This window comes from Ruditapes philippinarum, unplaced genomic scaffold (assembly GCF_026571515.1).
Source record: "Ruditapes philippinarum isolate M1 unplaced genomic scaffold, ASM2657151v2 ctg20993_1_1_1_1, whole genome shotgun sequence".
Classification (NCBI taxonomy): Eukaryota; Metazoa; Mollusca; class Bivalvia; order Venerida; family Veneridae; genus Ruditapes; species Ruditapes philippinarum.
This window is the reverse complement of record NW_026864262.1, coordinates 42633-66472: the sequence shown is the minus strand read 5'-3', so window position 1 is coordinate 66472 and position 23840 is coordinate 42633. Positions and strand designations below refer to the sequence as shown.

At 32.1% G+C, this 23840-nt stretch overlaps 1 protein-coding gene across 1 annotated transcript in view; it reads left to right on the top strand.

Annotated features, from left to right (window-relative positions):
• LOC132725011 (mucolipin-1-like) overlaps nucleotides 1-11381 on the top strand; it is a 31302-nt gene extending 19921 nt beyond the window's left edge. Inside the window, exons 2-6 of the mRNA XM_060710004.1 lie at nucleotides 4482-4649; nucleotides 5496-5624; nucleotides 7153-7275; nucleotides 8221-8439; nucleotides 8799-11381. Coding sequence (XP_060565987.1) covers nucleotides 4497-4649; nucleotides 5496-5624; nucleotides 7153-7275; nucleotides 8221-8439; nucleotides 8799-9080 — 906 coding nt within the window. The 5' untranslated portion in view covers nucleotides 4482-4496 and the 3' untranslated portion in view covers nucleotides 9081-11381. The remainder of the gene's footprint in view (nucleotides 1-4481; nucleotides 4650-5495; nucleotides 5625-7152; nucleotides 7276-8220; nucleotides 8440-8798) is intronic.
• The last annotated feature ends 12459 nt before the right edge of the window (nucleotides 11382-23840 follow it).

Here is a 23840-nt window from a genome sequence, read left to right as displayed (position 1 = left end):
ACCCCCACCAAATTATGCTATAAGACCAATGTAGTGTTCCGGATTGTCTTTCTGGAGTGGTTTGTGAGTTTGTTCGGAACCCCTTGATACCAGCTCCAACTTATTAAAAAAAAAATATATTGATGGCCGCTTTAGGCGGGTTTCCTAGCTTTCCGGATGGGCCTTGGTATTGTTTTTAAAAAAACAAACCAAATTTAATTGGCTTTTAAAGGACAATTGTTTAAATGGTCGGGATTGGGACTGAGCGTTTGGAGTTGTTCGAAACCTTGGTATTCAGCTCCACTTTATTTTTACTTGCTGTCCAAAACCAGGGGCTGGTTTTTTTCCCCATTTTTTTGCCCGAAGGGTTCTCTTGCAAAATAATGTTCAGGATAAAAACAGGGGGGACCTTAGGGCTTCAGGGGTGAAAGGGGCAAACCAAATGGGCTTATGGGACTTCAGTAACTTAATTAAAGGGGGGGAAAGGGTTCTTTCAACCCCAGTTATGTAAATTAGAATTTAAAAATCTATTTTTGTAAACCCAATGGACAAAAAAAGGACCAGTGACCAAAAGTTATTAATCATTTTTAAAATTTTCTGTTAAAATTTCTAAAAAGCAATCAAGAAAAAAAACCATTGTTCATAAAATAATAACAAAAGGTTTCATGTAAAAAAACTTAATTAAAAACTCATTTTAAAAAATTATTTTTACCAACTTATGGGGCTAACCACTATAATTTTAACTGAAATGCTAACCCCTTGTGCAAAGTATTAATGGAATAACTTTATATTTTTATGTTCCATGTATTATAGGACCTAACAAGGGGGCCTCAAACTTTTTCATATGGGCAATGTTAATAAAATGATTTAATGGCAAACCCAAAAGTTAAACTTAAAAAAGGGATAATTTTTAAGAAAAAAAGCTTATTATTACTTATCAATTGAGAATCTACAAACATTTACAAGATTTTCTCTTAACAAAATATTTTTTTTGAAGATATTAAATTTTCTTTTTATTAAACCAAGAAAAAATGTACTTTATTAATAAAATTTTTTCTTCTATGTTCTATCGCTATTTGGTTAAAGTCACATAAAACCTTTTAGGAAAAATAAAAAATTGGCTTTTAAAACTTGTTTTCTTAATTTATAGCTACAAGGGAGAGTAACGGGTTGGCCCCCCGGCCGAAAAAAATTATCTTTGAAAGTCCCCAGAAACCCGAGGGCAAAGGGGGGACGTTCTTTTGGTATTTATTTAACAAAAAACTGAATGTACCGAATTTTGTAGGCATTGCAAACAAAAAATGATGCATTTAATGCCATCATTCTTGTAAGCATAAAAACAAGGAAACGACATCAATGGCGGCAATTAAATTTGAACGTAGCAAAGCGCGGCATCTTTTAACTTTGCCAGGCAGTGATGCAAAACTTTAAAAAAAATCTTTTGAATAAATTTTTCATACCCGGAGTAGGACCACTATTAAATTAATGATTTAGGGAATGTTAAGAAACAAAAATAATTACTTTGATATTGGGGACGGGTTTTTCTACCAGTTTTTTTAACAAGGGCTGGGCCATTAGCTATCTATTCTTAAATCAAGACAATGTAAACGATACGGAAAAAATATCCTTAGCGCACCGGCGTCCGTAGCAATACAACCGGAATGCCTAAAATAAAACTGGAAGATGTCAGTACAACAACAATGTGCAAGTGTTTTACAAATTAAATCAATAAATTTGGAAGGTTTAACAAGTTACTTCACACAATAAAAGAAAACATATGTTATTAACGATTTAAACTGGATTTATCACAAAAACTTCACGGACTAGGATAAACGGAGCAGCAAAAGTGAAAATACAAACTGTTTACATTTTGAACGGAGACAGTGCGATGTAAAAACTAAGAAATCCTGGCAAAACGCATAGATAAGGCAAGTTGAGCTGAATATTTAAACAGTCCAACTGTCTTGATTTATACGGGAAGCCAGTGAAAGCTGCAAAAATATTTGTTGTTACAAAAATAAAAAAAAAATAAAAGGTCACAGAATAGATGAAAATCACCAGGTAAGTATCAGTTACCATTAAATACCGGGGCACTACATTATTACTGTTTAACTACTTGACAGACTGTCCAGGAACGATGCGGTGGCTGAACTGTGCTATGGTATGTATATTGAATTAGGCTTACTGCCATAGTCATCAGGGTAAATCATTAATACCACCATCATTCTCTCATTAGACTTGTAATCTGAACATTGTGGGTTTGATTCCCGGGATGACCAACTGAAATTACTAGAAATCTTTCGGACGAGACTTTAAAGCGAAGTCTTGCTATCTGTATCTTGCGTTGTCCTTCAAAATCTAAAACGACTAATACTCTTCTGGAGGCCTTCCCTTTACGGGCATCCGATAGCAAGTATTAAAAAACTCAATTACACACACATATTTTCTCAGTTTTAACACACGTCAGAGGTTTCTTAAAGTTTTCAAGTTTCATTTAAAACTTTGATTTCGGAGTGTAATATACCATCCAAAACAGAAAGCAAAGAAGGGTTGGGGGAGGAATCAGAGGGGCAGAAGGCACGGAATATGCCAACAAAATTGGGGGTGTGAATAACGGCCGGGAAATGGGATAGCATGCCATACGAATACCGTCCGACAGCCGACCAGATATCGCACGAATACTTAACCGTCACCGTACGATTGTTGCAAACAGGCCAGATAACGGAAGGCAATTGGACATTTATCGTACGGTAGTCTACCGGTTACCTTTCAGAATATCGACCGGTGTCCAGAAAGAAGATGTCAAGGGTTTTAACCGGGTGACCGGGCGAGCACCCTTCGGAAACCGTCCGAATACCACCGTGGGTAAGCAAATAAAATAGAGAAAAACAGAATCCCTAAAGAAAGTCCAACACAACAAAACTGAAAATGTTGCAGGCTTGGTTTGATTGAGCCTTTTCATGGACGGTACTGGAAAGTGCAAGTTAACGTCCACGCCCCCTAGCACCAACTTACAGAAATGTCAACGTACACATACTGTCTATAAAATGTCAACGTACACACTCCCAATTTAGTTTGAAAATGGTCTGAACATGAGGCTGCAACTTCGAAGTAGGTGGCTTTTTCCAACAAAAAGTTGGCTTTTAATTAAGATTGCCCTCTCAAACTGTATATAATAACTATTTTTTTTACAAAGGAAATAGTTTAGAGTGCATTCATTTCATCGCAAATAAGCTTAAACAACCTTTAACTTTTTATGTTATTTATTTGTACTTGTGTTTTAGAAGACAAATTTCCAGTTACTCAAACTGCTTAATGATTAGCTGAAACAACCGTTTTTATTATTTGTTTGGGTCGTCAGGCTATGTAGCATAATCTAAATCGGCTGGACAGAAAAATAATCACTAAAAACTTACCTCAGCCGAGCTATTTTGGCCGTGTACGTTGACTTTTGTGGTCACATGATCAAAGTTGCTTACCCTTGGTGGACCAGAGAAGGAGAATGACCGCCCACTTCTTCCCGGACATTATTGAAATATTTCTCTCCGATCTCAAATTATCAACAGTGTCCCATCAATCCCTCTATATCGGCTGGTCTCCGCTTGTAATGTGACGTAGGCATTAGTAGGATCCTATATAACATATCCATCAATTATCTTTGACCTATAATATTCAATTAAAAGGAAAGAAACATATTGGGTTGTAGTTGGGTTTATTTTGAATAAGATAACATATTTCTACATAAGAGAATTAAGAGGATATTATCGTTTGAGTGAAAAATGGAATATATTTCACGAAACATAATAATATTCTATAAATTTTCACAAGCCGGTAGGGGAGTGAACTATATATAATTTAATTATGATAAGTGCAAATACACTCCATATTTCATGAGAAACGAAAGAACAAAAAAGCAACAACATTTTTCATATTATTTTACCTTCAAGAAAAAAGTTGTTTACGAATGCATGTATTTGCTTCGCAGTTGCAATTGTACAGCGCGCAGAAATACATTGATTATCTTAAAGTGCGCGACGCGGTTTGAATTTAATACATAATTTATCACACATAACTGTCTTGAAAAAATACCAACAACATAAAAGACAGTTTCCGATGATAAAATGAATAGCCGAACCTACTCATTGCAAAAGAGAAACATCTGAGAAAGTAGTCCCAAACAAATATGAGTTTTTGCTCCGCTCACTGTCAAATTTATTTTTCATATTTTGTTTTTCACAAATATGATATATATTTGGCTGATATAGCACCATATCCTATGGGTAAAATTAAATAATATGACAACATTGCCATTGTCAATAATTTTTCGAACAAACGCAATACAATTCCTTCGAGTGAGTAATTCTCTAATGGAAAGAGGTTGTATGCTGCTTCAGTGAAATACACAGTCGCCAGTGTAACATACCTTCCATCAAGATTGAATCCTATGCATGAAATTTTTATTTTATTTTCAGTTTTAAAGTTGTTTTTTTTCTTTTTACCAGATAACATATTTCTACATGAAGGATAATTATCATGATATCTACGGTGAGTCGCACGAAGAAGATAACCTTCCATGGAGTGAGTATTTTTGTAATGTAAAATGGTGGTTCATTATGTCTATAACTGGTGATGTGTTCACATTGATGGGTGTTTTATGGATAGTGACAACGGTAAGATAAATTTATTTTTAAACATTTTTTTTTACATATTCATAGTTTTAAGTATGATGCGAAGAAATTTTGAAAAGCTCAAACAACGACGGTTCGTTTGGTTTCATAGTAAAACGTCACAGTATGTAAAAGTATCTTCAAAACAAAAACAATATTTTTTTTTAAAGATTTACAATTTTTGTCTAATCATGATAACCTGATGAAAAATTAAAGTACCTTTAAGTTAGTTATAATGAAAGATATCGTTACCCTTATAATTGAAATTTCCCACTTTTAAGATAGCTTTTTGGTATTGACATGTGAACAAGCTACCATATTTTATTGCAAATCATTATCTCCATAAAATTGAATAAGTTATTTCTAAAGCAGCAGTATATTTGTAACCGAAATGAAAGTAAACAATTTAACACTTTTCAAGGTCCATTATGCCTCAGAAACAAAAACAAAAAAAATGTCCTTTAATTTACAAAGGGTGAACATGAAATTTAAAATGTTTAAATAATAATTGAAGGATATATTAGATGCGCATATTTGAAGCTGAGAAGTAATTTGTCATGATAACAGAAGTAAAATGTAAACAAATAAGTACTTTGACTTCCGTACAAAATACTTAATCACAAGAACTGGACTAATTGCCAAAATTTAACAGTAGCAAAAGATGGTTCCGGGAACAGATCAAAGAGTGCTTCCATTGAAACTATAACAGGACACCAGACATAAAAAAAGTTTTTTTTAGAAATAACAATACAGACATTGCTTGGCACAATGGGCCGTTAGGTAAAAATACTGGGTCTTATATCAATTCGTATAATTAGAATTACTTAACTACTTCTTTACATGTTACAGCTCGGTGAGGAAAGTGATTTCAAACAGCCTTTGAAAGAATGGGACAAAAATGTTGTTTATATTGGCTCAGGATGTTTATTGACATGGTTTTCTATGTTACGATTTATAAAAATTAATCACAAGTTCACGGTAAGTAGATGTAAATAATCCTCAATTTGAACATTCTTTCCTTATAAAATAAAACAAGTATAAAGGAACAATTTCATTTCAACATAGAATTGGCATTAAAAGATGACCGGACAATTTTAATTCAACCTGCACTTTACTCTAACTTAGACTTTTATCTTTTCAAAAGCGACAGTGATAACAAAGCAACTAACTATTTTTGCTAAGTAGAACATTGGAATTAAGTACAGAATACAAGATACAAATACATTCATCCTGTGTATATTCATATATGAAACCTTTTGTTTTATATATTTACTTAGCAATAGATCCAGTTTAAATTAAACTAATCTAAATCAAATTAACTTTGTTAAACATGTATAACCAGTGTATGAAGAACATACTCTTTATAGCGTATCGTTTTTAGTCCCCTACCGGTTTACCCTCCGTCCGTCCGTCCGTCCGTCCGTCCGTCCGCACTTATAGGAGAGTAATTATGTGGCTAGAGGGACAATAGGTAACTGTTTTTTCTCTTTGATGTCATTCATTCCGTAATGCTTTTATGTGGCTATTTTCTTTTGTGTGGCTAAAAAGAACAATAGAGAGAACAATAGAGAAGCCACATAATTACTGTCCTGTGAGAACGTATGTCTGTCCGTCCGTCTGTCCGTCCGCACTCACAGGAGAGTAATTATTAGGCTAGAGGGACAATAGGTAACTGTTCTTTCTCTTTGATGTCATTCATTCCGTAATGCTTTTATGTGGCTATTTTCTTTTGTGTGGTTAAAAAGAACAATAGAGAGAACAATAGAGTAGCCACATAATTACTGTCCTGTGAGAACGTCCGTCTGTCAGTCCGTCCGTCCAATAAACTGGATCCAGTGATAACGCAAAAAGTACTAGAAATATTTTTATGAAACTTAAAATATGGGTAGATGGCAGTCTTGAGATTATGCACGTCTTTTTCTTTTCTTCCTATGTTGAAAATTCTGGTTGCTATGGCAACAAATAGGCTGAAAATATGGCAAATTTTACACATAAACTGGATCCAGTGATAACGCAAAAAGTACTGGAAATATTTTTATGAAACTTGACTTATGGGTAGATGGCAGTCTTGAGATTATGCATGTCTTATCTGTTCTTCCTATTTTGAAAAAATATCAGTTGCCTTGGCAACAAATAGGCTTAAAACATGGCAAATATAACAATATTTGTGATAAGTCAAAAAAAGCTGAAATTTTTTTATGAAATTGCATCTTTAATTCAAGAGTTATCTCCTGTTTAAGAATTTTGCTTTTAAAATGTTATATTTTGGTAACAGGGATGTTTCAAATAATAACTTTAGAGTGTCCTTCAGTCCGTCTGTCTGTCTGTTGATAAAAACTGTTTCCTGTGATCACTTTTTAAGAACTTTTCCAACAAATTTACTTAAAATAGAGAAAAATTGAAACATTAGTGAATGGCCCTTTAGAATGTTGATGGGGTTTTAACCGGTAGGGGACTTATGGATTGCTTGCAATACTATGATAATTGCTTGTTATATTTGTTTCAGTTGTTGTTCAAAACACTCAAAAGATCAGCTCTAGACGTCATCTTTTTCATGACATGTGTAACAATCATCTTTGTGGGTTTTTTGTTTTGTATTTATATTGTACTTGGACCATACAATGTTAAGGTATTTCATTTTTTTAATCTAAACCCATTCCATACAATTGTTTTACGTCCAGGTCATATGGCCACTTTTCTCCTTTCATGTTGAGAGAGACCACCACAATCTTCCTTTATTGTGCTTTGTCAGGCACGATTGGGCACATACGTATAACCATCGACCTTAAAAATGTTAAGATAATAAATACAGATCGCTTGAAATTAAAATCAAAAGTTTATTATGGTAAATTATGTGGTGCAGAGTAAATTGTAGGAATCCCGATAGAAAATATAATGTTTTGTACTTAACATCATGTGATTTATTATAAAGCAAAAGTTCAAACCATTTATATCCCGTATAAATTCCCTATTTTAAACGGCAATACAAAGAAAAACAAACACGAAGAAACAAAATAAAAGGTATTTAAGCACGTTCTTGAAATATTAAAAAAGTTTCAGCAAAGGAATATATGAATTGCATAATACTTGTTGTAACGCAGCCGGTATTTACAATATTTTACTTTATTTGCATGTAATTTCAAAGCATTGATTGTTGTAACCAATACACGCAAAATATGACTATTTATCCAAAACTGCCACGGATTTTAAATGGCCAATAATACGCTACCATCTTTATTCCTCAAAATCATGTTATTTTTGGTATCTTGTTACAGTTTGTCCAAAGAATTACTTATTTGCCATAAAAAATAACTATCATTCTTCATGTGTCATGTTAGTAATTGTTATCATAAAGGTGAATTAGTATTTTGTATGAAAATCAAAATACTACTTTGTTAAAATATTCCAACTTCATAACACATTAATACAATTTTAGTGTTATTTCTTACAGTTGTTTAACATTTACAATGCAAATAATGTTTGACATTTGTAAAGAATTGAAAAATATATGGATTTCTAAGACATAATGTCCTTTTTCAATTAATTCAATTAAAAAAAACTGCTAAATTTTCAGTTTGACAAACTTTCTACAACTGCGGAAACATTATTTTCGTTGATAAATGGTGACGAAATTTTTGTATCGTTTGAATATCTAAAAAGGGAAGAGGCTGGAGACCAACAAAGAATATATTTATTTTCAAGAGTTATCATCTTTATCTTTGTTATCATCTTCACTGTGTTTGTATTAAACCTCTTGATAGCTTTGTTCAACAGCGCTTATGAAGTCGTTAAGGTAAAGTTAATAATTTATATTTGTATTTGAGTTAAATGCGTCATTCTTAAGATGTTATACCTTTTATCTTATCCAAATAATGTGTTTCTGATTCAGTATCTGTGACAATATCACTAGCTTATAATAAGTTGTGATACTTTTTTTCTAAATATTATGTTTCTGATACAATACCTTTGACAATATCACTAACCTATGATTTGGATTATTTCTCTTTCATGCATTGTAACACGTATTTATTTTTACTGAAATTAATACATTTTTTCCTTTTTTTATCTTAATTTTCTCTTACAAATTAAAACCGTTTTTGATTGTTTGAATATCTTAGTTATAATATAAATCATGAATCTGTTCTTGTATAGAATTCATATGAACAAGAAAATGAGACGGAACGAGCAAGAAGGAAACTCGTACCAAAGACACTGACGTATTTCATGTGTAAAGATTTCGAAGAAAGTGCAAAATTTGACAGGTGTTGCGGTGCCTCGGCTGATGGAAAAAGTTTATTTAGCCACAGATGTTTCACGAAAAATGATGATGGGTGTAATGGTTGTACATGTGGAGTTTTCAACACACTGGTTCATTTCTTATGCTGCAATATTTTTACAATATGTTGTTGCCATTGTAAGGCAACAACAAAGTAAAGAGAACAAACTAAGTTATTTCCTCAAACAGAAAGTATGATGCTGTTCGCAATATAAGACTTCTTTGTCGCATCATTGGTATAAAGTGTTTTTTACATTCAGCAGTTTTCTGAACATACGTCTAGACATTTCTGTACAATGTAAGTTATCTCTTTATATTTCACTTTCTAAACGACGAAAGGAAAAACAAATCTGGATGAATTTGATCCCTCGGTAGCATAAATCACAACAAAATTACATGAAAATTGCAGATTTGCTTAGATTGAGGATGTATATGAGGGATTTATAAAACAGTGCAACATCTCTCACGTCCTTACCCCACAGGATTAAGCGGTACACTTAAAATTTTAGAATTATTGATCCCGAACTACTCCATTTAAGGGTGATATGCTTTTTTTTAACTTGTCTCAAATTGCAATGACGAGATATTAACACGATTTTATATGTTTATGATAAAAAAAAGGACACTCGATTATCTGTGAGCACGATAAATTGGTGGTTTCGAGTCCTATGAAGGACTTTGGATTTTTTTCATGTAAATACCGGAGCATTGGTGGTTCTACTCTGGTGATCGATTTGGCATGAAATAATGCACAAAAGGGCAACTGAGGTAATCCTCAACAAATTAACTTATAATGTCGCTATATGACCTCTACTTCGTTAGTGCAATGTAAACCTCGAAAAAATAAGATGAGTGTATATTTGCTTATATATATTCTTAAATGAACGTTATTGTTATTTTATCATTTATATAAGTTAAAGTTCGATTGTAGAGAAAGCTACTTGTTTATATGAACCATATCATAGTGCGCTTCCTGAAATGAACCTGTACTTGAGATACCTGGTTCTAAATTTAACAAAGATCCAAAAATAATATTTTTCATTTTAGAATTAGCCATAGAATTGTAGAAACAAATCACATGCTGAAAACAAATGAAGCTTAGTTATGAAGATGCTTGCGAATTTGCCAAAGACATTAAGAAACTTTGATTCATTTGTTCAATGACTGTGAAATGATGAAACAATTTTGGCTGCAACTTCAATCTTAATAACAAATAAATGTAGTATTAATTTTGATAGCTGGACTGCTTAAGATATATTATTTGGTAATACAAAGTTGGATTTTATCTTAAATAAGATAATATTTCTTATATATTATAGTAAAATAAAACAAATAAGGCCTCGATAAGAAACTTTAACGGCACAAATTGTTGCCAATTATAACATTGAAAAATTTGTTGCCAAACAAACTGTCAAGTATAAAAAGTTTGACAAGTCATGGGAAAAGTTAAATGCCTAGTTCCTCCAGCTCCAACTCAATGGAGAATATTATATACATGTAAATATAATTCATAGGTTTTATGTAATTTCTATTTACTTTTTCCACAATACAGTACATGATTACAGGTTTAAAAATCAGGACAAAATATAGGAATAAAAAAGAGTGTCTTAAGTCCTACTCACTAGCATTATAAAATGTGAACATTTGCCGCCTTATTCGCATCCTTTCTGATTCTCTTGTTAAATCGTTTTTGCATGTATTTATATTTTATTCCTTTACTTGTCAGTAAGAAGGAAACCCTTGTGCACCAGAGACCTTTGATATGTCATTTTTTTAACAAAAAACATAAAAGGTTTACTGTCTTCGTAATTTTACATTTGTATTTATATTCGGATAAAGTTTGTATATTACATATGTATATAAAATTTATTATTTAATATATATTTTTATATATATTCTATATATACTTGTAAAAAGTGTTGAAGTTTAAACTTGAACTATGAGAAGTGAATAATACACCTGTTTCGACCTGAATTATTGAAAGTAATAAAAAATAAAAGACCTTTAGAGGTCACAGTGTAAAAGAAATTGTTCACATCAACTTATTATTTCAAGCAATTATGCATGAAATAGTATTGCTAATCACTATACTGAATGAATAAAGACATTTTTTACATGTATGGCTAATTTACTTTATACATGATGTAAGGCAGACAACCCCTAAGCCTATACTAGAAAGATTGTGTGAACTCTCTTACTATTAATAAAAAGTTGTAAAAAAGTTTTTATATTTAAAATATGCATGTTTGTATGCGATCTAGTTTATTATAATCTGTAAACAAGATAAACAAGTTTTACACTAACTTATAATTGAATGTACTCGTAAACACCAAATATGTGGAATTGTATAGTAAAAATAATTTTATTTGCAAAACCTGGTAGTTAGCTTAATTTGCTAGGGATTTAGTAAGTTTTGTGAAACAAATTAAATATTGTATACATTATATGATAATGTTTTATTTGTTGTTGTTTTGTTGAAAACACTAATATTTTATAATATAACTATGCATTTTCTTGTGCCTGGAAGTGGCGGATGGTTCCCCGACCCCAATTTACACAGTAACAGCGAAGGAATTTAGCAACAGTGTTGCTGAAATAAAAAGATGCTGGTTCTGATGTTATGTGAGGGAACATCGTCGTGACATAAAAGTGCTTGAAACCATGACATCACTAGGATTATAGGAATGCACCTTAGTGACTAGGATAACTCCTCCCTCTTTGAAGCTTAATTAATTGTACATTGTAAGACAGTTCTTTTCTAGAAAACAACTTGGTTGGTACCAATCCATGTATAACAATACCCAAAGAATATTGTGTCCCGGTAAATAATAAACATCTAGGCTGAATTATTATTCTTTAAGTATTCGTGTTCAAATTCAATAAAAACACAACATTATTTATTTCTGATTTTGATCAATATTTTTTATCACAATTCCTTCTTTAACAACGAATTTATTATACTGCAAACAAAATGAATGACCTTAATTCAATATCGACCGCAGTCGTGTATATAGATTATATAAACATCACGATTACCCAATGAAAAGCGACGTACGGAGGTACAGTATATTACAAATACATTCGTACATATAAATGTACATGTATATCGTTAATATATCAGTAAGATATATTTTCTTTCTTGGTAAATTTTCGCATTTCGTTGGCACAAAATATGTCGACCTGGCAATGTGAAGGTGATTTTTCACTTTTGATTATGCATTTATCTTAAATGACGATAGATGGCTCTTTATTGTAACGGTTACTGAAAGATATATCTATTGTGCTATGTTCAAACGTAAAGCTATGAAAATATAAGTCATTTTTGAAAAATGCGTGAGCAAAATGTGGATCGTGTCGGGAAAGACGCTACGGCGAGTTATATACCTTGAACATATTTTATATAGTAAACGGGTGCTGAATAGTAATTTTGTCTTGATGATCAAGGTGAGATAATTTTATGATAATTTGACCAGTATTGGCAAGGCAAATGTGCCGAACGCCTGTGTTTTTTTAGGTAAGAATAAAGTGTATTTGTTCAGAATTATTATAAAACATGTATGTTTGAAAGAAAAATTGAAATGCTATCTGACTATATTCTATACTTATGTCTAGTCTTATATGATAAATGTTTTAATGCCACATGATTATATGAGATAGTGTTTAAAAGAGAGCTTTGTCGTCATGGGTTAAGGTGTGTCAAACATGAAGAGTATAGATTTCCCCGATACCTGCTGGAAACTTCAGACAATTCAAAGTAAATATGTCTTTTATGGAAGGTCTAAAATACAATTGATAATTACGCTGATAGTATCAAGTATCAAAGATTACAACCAACCAGGAAATAATTTTTAATGAATGTTATTGGCAAGTGTGAGATAAATGATCCGATATAATAACATATATCTATATAGCAGATAATAAAATATAGAAAATATAGAGTTTTACAATATTTACATCCCTTGCAAAAAATTGCAGCCATTTTGGGGAATGACAGACTATCTCTCCCTAACCAGTTCCCCCCCTGACAGTTCTCTCCCAAACAGTTTCCTCCCCTGACGGTTCTCTCCCAAATTTGAAATATGCAGACAGTTCTCCCCCAAGTTTTTTTATAAGTTGTCATTTCAGTTTTTATTTAATCTAACAATATATCTTAATGAAATTGATTAGAAGGATGTGTTGGATATTAAATGCATTTTATGTTTAACTGAAAAGTGTTTGTAAATTTTAACACCTTTTTCATGTAATTTAATGAGAGACAGTGATTGATATACATAAATATAAAATATCGGTCAGAATGAAAATAAAACAAAACTTATATAAATTATTTTCTGTCTATTAGATGCTGTATTACTTCTGCTAAATAAATGATATAAATTGAGTATGCAGTGCAAAATTAAACAGCTACACCATCTATTAAATACAAATTTAAGTACAAAATATCATCTGCCTAGATGACCTAAGTTGTGTTGGCGCGCCGTTAAAGCAAATCAAACAAAGAAACAAAAACCCACAAAGCCTGATCATACTGGACGGATATGCAGGCTAGCTGGCCTGGTTGTATACTGGTGGCAAATGCAAATCAATTTGGTCACGTGATGTTATTTAAATGAACTTGCATTCCTTGTGATAATGAATCGCTTCTAGCAATCGTTTAATCATTTATCGATTGCTATGTGATTATGTTTGGATACAGAAAGTTTTTTCTAATAGACTTATCATTCGTCAAGAAAATTCGAGATCGATTACAGTTGACTTACTCTACATGCGTAATTATCTCTTGTGTAATACACTATTGACTTAGGATAAATTTATTTACCTAAAATAGTGGATAAGGGAACACGTACTTTTTCTGATCATGTAGCATAATAAGTGAACTTAATTCTGACGTTTTATAACGAATGGTGCGTTAAAATAAAAGTGAATCTACTTTGATGGTAGCAAACTTTGGAGCTTTTATGTGAGTAGTGGTAGTATGCAGGTGACATATTTTATAAACAACAACAAAGTTCCACTATTTTGAATATATCTCATAATCTGAACTTGTTTTTTGGTGGGATTTAAAAAAAGATGATTAAAGAAAACTATTTTTTTAACTAACAAAGTAAATTAAAATAACCACGGTCCGTAAGTGAGACCCCATTGCTTGTATCTTTTATTTCATGCATACAGACAAATACAGACATAAAAAAGCCTTAAAGCACAATAAAATATACAATTGCATTACCGTTATCATACAACATATTGAATCTAAGTAAAGTAATGGGTGCATATTTATAGAATTTAAAATTGCAAAACAATACAATATTAGAGACTTTATCAGACATTATTGTGGTATTAAGGGATTAATAGTGATGAAATCTAAGGCTCATGGAACATAAACAATAATTAAATTAATACTTTTAATCCTCTGCCATTTATTACATACTGTGGCATGATGTATGACGTTACTCAACTATTATTTGCAAAGATTGGTAGTCTGAATTCTTATTTTTTATAATTTTCATCACATACAATCATGCAATATTACGTAATTTCAAATCACGAATAAGTAGATCGATGAATTTAAAGGCAAATTTGGATGGCAGTAAAAAGAATCCGAAAGATATCACACTATTTTTTTCTCTACATTTGTTACCTCAGCTTTTATTCACCGTGAATATGTTAGAATAACATAAAGCTTAATTGTCATCACTTTTGTTTTACATCTAAAGGAAACATGATAATAATTATATGGTACAGGAAGGAAGTATAATTATTGTTATGAATCAATGTTGCATGAAAGAATTTAACAGAAGACTTATAACATTGAATTCAATCATTTTATCATTATTGAATTTAAATATTAAAAAAAAAAACAATTATTTTAGGTATGATATTGTTCATAATCCTAAATCTGCTTAAAAAGAAAGTGATTGGCCTTTGCCGTCGAGAAAGTCATGCGGTTAGACCAAGCTCTAAATAGCACATGTTTAGTATTATGATACTAAAACCTGTTAAATATTGAATGGAATATTGCCAGTTCGAAGCAGGACTAATTCATTTCAAAACAAAATAGCGATGTAAATAAATGTTAATGAAAAAGTGATCATGCAAGTATTCAAAACAACGGCTGTTAAATATGCTGTAATTTCGGCATGTATATAATATAATATTTACATGTAACTTGTAGTTTAAGTGATTAATGAACGTTATTCTTCCTCTTCTTCTGCTTCTTCTTCTCTCCCTCTTCTTCTTCAAAATCGTCACCTTCTTCTTCTCCTTCTTCTTCTTCTTCATCATCATGTAAATTGCATTTTCCAAAAATCCTCGGCGGTTTTCAATGATCATGATAAAGTAAATTTTGTTTATTCCGATCTGGAGATAAAACATTGTAACGTAAATTAACACTTGTAACAAATTTATCCATTTTAATACAAAAATTTAAACTTTTAATGGACTGTTTTCCTACCCGGGCAAAAAGGTACTTAAATGTTTAATAACCTAAATCTGAAACCTAGAATAAATATTATGTTACACAAAAGGCATATTTTATAACATCTTTATTAACACACATTTAAATTTAGAGTTTGAGGGATATTAACCACTCATTTCTTATTGATCAATTGCAGCTATGTTATATAACATATTCTTTCATCATGATGTTAGAATGGAAATGAAGAATTGGTATAAAAACGCACAGGTTATCGTTCAAATGCTTTGAAATAAATCGCTCTTGGTGATTATATTCCTGCTTATTAGAACTCGACTTGTGCATTATTCTACTCAAATTTTTTATCTATTTTTAAACTTCCATTTAGCTTAAGTGACTTTTACATAATTCACTCTTTAAGATAAAGGGCAGTTACTCTACTTCACATGTTAAATTCAGTCAACTAATTATTATTTCCCTTTCTGTGAAAAAAGTTAAGTAAAAAAGTAAAAAGTTATTGCATTTTATAGTCTAAGCTTCATGCTTACGCACGTTCACCGACTTTACAGCTATTACCCCTGGTCATCGGGCCACTGGTATCTATCTATCAATCTCCCTGGGGAGTCTTTTAACTCCGCTTAGTGCAGCCGACACTTTGGCGCAACGGAATTATACCACCCTCGCAGGTACCCATTTACACCTGGATGAAGTGAAGCAATCGCAGGTAAATTTCTTGCTCAAGAATTTAACATGTGAAGTAGAGTAACTGCCCTTCTTAATAATGCACAAGTCGAGTTCTAATAAGCAGGAATATAATCACCAACGTTAAGACCGATGTATCGATGGCGTAATAATCACACGCTGTAATAATAACAAGCATGGTTTTACATACAAATATCTTGAATTATATACCATTTTTTCCAAAATTAATTCCGAATCTAATGCGAATGCTAGGTTTTTCAAAAACATCGGAATGTCTTAAAAACATACATGTATTTTACAGGAACTTTCAATATGACAATAGGTGTCCTTTCCTTAGGAATACATAAAATTCTGTTTTTATTTTCCTGATATATATTTTTTAAACATTTTAAACACAAAAGTTAAAGCTTTTTGATTTTTGCATATTAACAAGGTGCTCAAGATAGTAATAGATTAAAATAGATTATAATGGTTATGCGTATTTTCAAGGTTTTTACAGAAATGAAAATCGATGGTATTTCTATTTTTATTTATGTTGAATTTCGCCCACACCTACATGTATTTAATTGAGTTTAATATAAAATAATAATAATAATAATAACAAATTATGTGGCGTTTTTTTTCTGATAAAATTAGATGATGTTCTAGTTTTAGCTTCGTTCATGGGCTGCTTCCTTTTTAAATAATTCAAAATTTTAAGTGACAGAATCGTTCCATGATAAAGGAGATATTGTAAACGTTTTCATGTTTTATAAGCTATGGCACGTGGAGGTGTCTTAATATTACCATAAATTTACAAGCAATTGAAGGTAAGGTAAGAATATTACTGATGGTTATTTATATATAAACTATGATAATTATAATCATATTCACACAGATCTAATTAAATAAACTAAAAGTATAGCGTTTCTTAGAAAGAATAATGGCAATAGTGATTAACATTATATTTCTTTATGTCGTTTTGTCTTATAACATCTGTAACGTATGTCATTTTGCCAATATCATTAAGATGATTCAAACGTTCAAGCTACAAAAAGTACTGTTGACAAAGAAATTGATTCTTTGAAACAGAGAAATAAAATACACAAAATCGCAGATAAACATTTATGGGAAACGGTTCGTGAGTTCACTGACAGCCCTCTTGCTGATAATTCTGAAGACGCAGCTAATCTGCGGGCAGATATCTTCCGCGCTATTCGGAGCAGACGATACCAGCCCTACCAGCGTTCGAGTACTGTCTCCGCCGCACCTCAACAAAAACACAGGGTCTTTTTCGGAGGTTTCAGGGAAACAATCAAACAAATATGTCATCACGGTTTGGATCAGGGCAGCCTCTACCAGGGAGATTATGTGTCGACCCATGTTTCGCATGCAATCTGTACGGTGACTTCACCGAACAGTGTCATTACATTCAGAGAAACACAGTACCGCCGACTACACGAGAAGACCGACTAAAGAAAACCCAAAGTTACAGACATCCACATCAACGAAAACGGCAGCGTTGAGTACGATTTTTCTATAAAGGGTGGCAATAAATCAGAACTCTTTTTTTTTGAGAATTGTAAATGTGACGTTTTTGTCAGAAATAGTCTTACTAAATGTTTAGATTTTTGGCGAAACAATCATTCATCCATTAAACTATCATCCTTTGTTTTGAAATCTGTCAAAGAAGTACAAGATTTAGGATGTATAAGGGAATTTTTTGTACAAAACCTTTGACTGCATCCGTCAATTTTTCTGGAAAAGTATGTTTAATTTTTTACTTGAGGCACGTTTATAAACCCATTCACAAATTTAACGGAAAATTTGAAGACTTTAACGAAGCTTTAGAATTTTGGCAGCCAGGAAATTTTATATTTATATTTTTATCTGTGTAGAGGTTATTTTCACATCTGTTATATCAATAAAAAGATTTTTAAGCAGTGAAGGTTGATTTTAATTCGACAGGCGTTACTGAAAGAGTTGTTTGCTAGTTTGATCGAACCTTATATAATTAATTCAATTATTTTTAGTTATTGTCCCCCGCCTTTTCGAAGAGAAAAGGAGGATATAGAAATAGGCCCCGTTCGTCTGTCCGTCCGTCTGTTCGTCCGTCCGGCCGTCACACTTTCGTGTCCGGTCCATAACTTTGTCATTTATTAAAGGAATTTGAAATAACTTGGCATAAATGTTTGTTATAATAAGACGATGTGTCATGCGCAACAACGAGACCCCTACCTCCAGGGTCAAGGTAGCACTTGCTCATTCAAGGTCAAAATTGTATATTTGAGGGTATATGTCGTGTCTGGTCCATAACTTTCTAATCTTTGAAGGGATTTTGTAAATACTTGCCAAAATTGTTCACAGTAATAAGACAATGTGTCAGGCACAAAAACCGGTAACCTGCCTCAAAGGTCAAGGTCACACTTGGAGGTCAAATATGAACAAAGTCTGTTATAGGGTATATTTTGTACCCGGTCCATAATTTTGTCATAGATCAAAGAAATTTGAAAATACTTGGCACAAAAAGTCACAATAATAAAACAATGTGTCATGCGCAACACCTGCATCCCTACCTCCAAGATCAAGGTCACACTTTGAGGTCAAAGGTTAACAGAGTATGTTATATGGTATATTTTGTGTCTCGTCCATAACTTCTTCATAGATCCAGGGATTTTGAAAATACTTGGCACAAATAGTCAGAATAATTAGACGATATGTCAGTCGCAAAACATGGGTCCCTACCACCAAAGTCACACTTTGAGGTCAAAGATTAACATAGTCTGTTATAGAGTATATTTTGTATCTATAACTTGTTCATAGTTCAAGGGATTTTGAAGATACTTGGCACAAATTGTTACAATACCTGCTACCCTACCTCCAAGGTCAAGGTCACACTTAGAGGTCAAAGCTTGACCTGATTTTTAAATTCCGTTTTTTATTTTATGTCTTTAATAAATTTATTGTTGCATTTGCAGATCTAGCATTGATAATAATTTTGGACTTAAAGTCCTGAGATTCATACCTCAATCTTTTGAAATAGCACAATTTTATGCTTTACATTAAACTTCCCTGAGGCGGGGGACATAGGTAACTCTGTTACAAATTCTTTTTTTAATATGTACTTTGCATACGGACAAATAAAAAAATACAGAAAAAATGAGCCCGAATGGTTACATGAATAAACATTAGTTTTTTTGCGTTACATTGTAAGTTCATATGCTGAAAGTCAATTTATCCTTGTATAAAAATTTTCAATATTAAATCAGTAACTCACCGCATTCTGTAAACGTCAAACGTCTTGTTGTTCTTTTATCAACTACCTAATTAAAAATACTTTAATTTCGAACGAGCGTATCGGGGGAGAAAATAACGCAACGAAATTTTTTTCAACACAGGATATCATTTTGAAAATAATTCTGAAACAAAATACAGCAAAACCGTCCTTTCAAAATGAATTATCATAACTGTTTTTAATTTCTTTTGATAGGAATAGGCAATACTCCTTTATATAACCTTTGTTAATTGAAAAATAATAATTATCATCATCATTACTATCATCCCCATCATCTTTATCATCATCATCATCATCATCATCATCATCATCATAATCATCATCATCATCTTCTTCTTCTTTATCATCATCTTTTACTTATCTTAGCAATCTGCAAGCGCTTGAATTGATCAAAAATTGTTTTCAATATATTGAGTTTGATACAGTCGGACACTTATAAATTCTGATACATAATATATAACGGCATAGATTGTAGAGTAGAGGTATCTTATTTACAATGATGATGAATATGTTGAAGCTGGTAATGATGTGTAAACATATTTTGATTTTGGTGATGATGATGATAATGATCATGGTTTTGATAATTGTAGACATGCTGCTGTTCACTACACTGATGATGGTCATCAGAATAGTTGAAATAATAATGTTGTTGTGACGATTAGGTTGATGAGCAAACAGTTTGCTGATAATGTCGTGGTATAGAACAGTCACTAATATAAAAGTACCTATAATTATAAGCTTAGTCAGTAGAGCTGCTAAATGGTATTCTAAGGGTCTTGGTTCGAGTGCAGGTCAGGGACTATGATTGTACCATGCATGCAGTTCAAAAGACTCTGTATATTGTTAATTCTATGTGCCCACAGGATAGGAGCCATTTGTCTGATTCCTTTGCAGGTTCGTTTTTGTATTTTATTTGCGCAATATACGGCCCAAGACCCTAACCCAAGCAATATGTCCGCGAGATTTCCGCGTAGCATAGTGTTTTTTGTACCGGCGATGCGTTCTTTCTGTCAATATTTGTATAAAACACCATGATCTCGAGCAAAAAATGAAAACGTGTTTTGTCTTATTATTTTGCAGGGTCATTTTTGTATCAGTTTGGAGGGTCTTCTTTGCACAATATAAGGCCCAAAACCGTAACCAAAACAATATGTCCGCGATATTTTCGCGTGACATGGTCGTTTTGAACCGGCAATTTGTAGCAGCGATTTGTTTTTTTTGTATATAAAGTGTATCAATTTTCGTAAAAGACACAATTTTCTCGGCCTACCGTGAAAACACCATTTCTCTGATTTCTTTGCAGATACGTTTTTGTATCTATTTAGAGGCTCTTCTTAGCACAATAAAAGGCCCAAAGCCCCAACCCAAGCAATATGACTGCGAGATGTCCGATGGACATGGTCGTTTTTTAACCTGCAATTTGTTCTTTTTGCCTAAGTGTATCAAAATCTGATAACAAAGTGATCCCTTGGAAGCATTAATACTTTCGTAGAAGACATCATTTTCTCAATCAAACCGCGAAAAAACCATTGGTCTGATTCCTGTGCAGAATGCATTTTTATCTGTTTGGAGAGTTATCTTTGCATAATAAAAGACCCGAAGCCCTCACCCAAGCAATATGTCAGCGAGATTCTCGAGTGGAAAGGTCTTTTTTGTACCGGAGATTTTTCTTTCTGTTTATAAAGTGTATAAATTTCCTTAAAAAACACCATTTTCTCGAAAAACCATTTGTCTGATTACTTTGCAAATCTTTTTTTTTATCAGTTTCATCAATACCACCCAAAGCCCTAACTCAACCAATATGACCGCGAAATTTTCGCATAGCATGGCCTTTTTGTACCAAATAGTTGTCTTTCTGTAAATGAAAAGTGTATTAAATTTCGTAAAAAAGACCATTTTGTAGAGCCAACCGTGAAAACAACATTTGTCTGATTCCTTTGCAGATTAGATTTTGTATTAGTTTCTTCTATAAGGACCAAAGCTCTAACCCAAGCAATTTGTTAGAAAGATATCTGCGTGGCATAGTCGTTTTCTCTTACCCGCGATTTGTTATTTCTGTATATAAACCGTCTACATTTTTGTAAAAGACATAATTTTCTCGAGCCAACCGTGTAAATGACATTTGTCTGATTCCTTTGCAGATTCGTTTTGAATCAGTTTTTATGGTTTTCTTTGCACAATAGAACGCATAAAGTCATAAGGCAAGCAATATTTCCGCGAGATTTCCTCGTGGCATGGTCGTTTTTTATACAGGCGATTTGTTCTTTCTGTAAATAAAGTGTATCAAATTTCGTTAAAGACTTCATATTCTCGGACCAATAATGGAAACTCCACTTCTCTGATTCCTTTGCAGCCGTGCGACCAATTTAATTTTGTAAATACACACTTATAACTTTTAAAGAGCTTAGTGTTTTAAATTATCTTAAACAATTGATTTACTAGACTGTTCACTAAAGTTAATGTATTACGATTCATTTTAAATAATGCAATCTTATTGGACAAAAAACTAAATATCTAAACGCTTGTCTTAACCATTCAAGGATGTAAATGATGCAATTTAAAACCACTTAAAATTTAATGCTCCGAATAAACCGGAACGTATTTAGTTCCAATATTTTATGTATGTTGGTTATTAAAATTGAATTTATTTGAGAGTTTCGATTCACGAAATAAGGTAAAATAAATTTAATAATGTTGCGTTTTATTTCATGCTTTCCAGTGTTTTATTGTAATATATCAGATGATTATATTCTGATAAACCACTAGTGAAATTTATAAAATATCATTTTCACTGTAGCCGGACTTTATCTGAATGCGGATGAAAAGAAAATCAAACTTAATGGAATAACAGGTAGAAAAAAAATGCCGTCATACGTAAATTTTACTTCTTTAGGAAAATAAAGTCGATGTCACCATACATCATGTTAAAATGTAACAAAATTAGAGAAATTTAACAGAACTATATTTCAAAATTGATGATGTGACGTCATGATGTGATGACGTCACAAAGGAGAATGCTCGACCTTACGCGGCAAAATCAGTAAAAAATACTTAAAATCACTTTAAAAGCATGAAATAAAAAGAAAATGTATTTGTTTTACATATATGATTGAAATATATTTCATTCGTGAACACCAGCTATTATATTTTCACTCGTGGCTACGCCACTCTTGAAAATATTGCATCTGGTGTTCACTCAGTGAAAATATATTTCAATCTAATATGCAAACCAAACAAATATCCTTTATATACTTTTATTAGTGACATTATGCTAATTTTTTTCATTATGGAATTGAGCTAGATGACATTTTGCACATTTTTCCTTTATCAAGTTGAGCTTAATGCCACTATGCTATTATGAAAGATTGATTGTTATAATTGTGGTTGATTTGAAAAATATTGAGTATAAAATACTTATCTGCTTACAATATAAAACAGTCTCTCCCACTCTTCAATGAAATTAATGTTTCAGGTTTTTTTATGATTTATAGAAATGTCTTGAGTTGTTGAACCTTCATGCAAAATGAATTGTAAAATTGAAAGAAATGCAATGTTAACTTATTTTGACTCTCTACTGTTTACTGACTATATACCCTTGGATGGGCATAATGCCACTTTAAGTAATCGTGAAGGCTGATTTATAGCAAGGTAAATATTCAAAGAAGTATAAAATCAATATATAACAATATGCTGGGATAAAACTCACAAATGTATAGTGCGAGTGATTTTATTTTTAAGCACTCAAACGTCTGTTTCATATTTTTGTAATCATTTGGACGACACATTCATAATTTTTGTACTCATCCGAACGACATACTCATTCGACAAGTGTTTCAAGTCTTATTGACAAATCAGTTCATTGAAATTTACTATTTCTCTTTCAATTCTAACAGAAGTAACAACAATCACGAATATTTACTAATCACTAAACAAATAATTGATAAAGTTTCGCAATCCACATGAGGAAATAGACAGACACGGAAATAGTGTTTAATGTTAGCATTGGTTAAATGAGCCGAAAACGGAAGTAAACATTTGATACACAGTTAGCTCTACTCTGACACTCATTTTGGTATACACATATGGTCAACTAGTCAATGGTGAGGTGGCGATGGATTTTTATTGCGTTGTTTAATGATTGCAATTTTGATGGAAGCACGCGTGTACGAAAATATTCAATGCCTTTACATTACATCCATAGACATAGATTAAGTTTCGTGTGAATGGTTTTACAAGTTATGAAGATTGATGTTGTATGAAAAACTTGAACTTAGAATTTTAAGTTTAAAAAGGGGCCATAATTCAGTCGAAATCCTTGAAAAAGTTATATGCATTAAATAGTGATCTGCAAAGTTTCAAGTGAATAAGTTTAGTTGTTTTGAAAAATAATGTTGCACGCAACACGTTTACCAAACGTTGTCAAAGTTCAAACCGGCCTAAAATTTAGTCAAAATTCATGCTTAAGTTATTAGCCTTGTGACCTTGTGACCTGCTATTTTGACCCTGAAATGATTCGGTTTCAAGTGAATACCT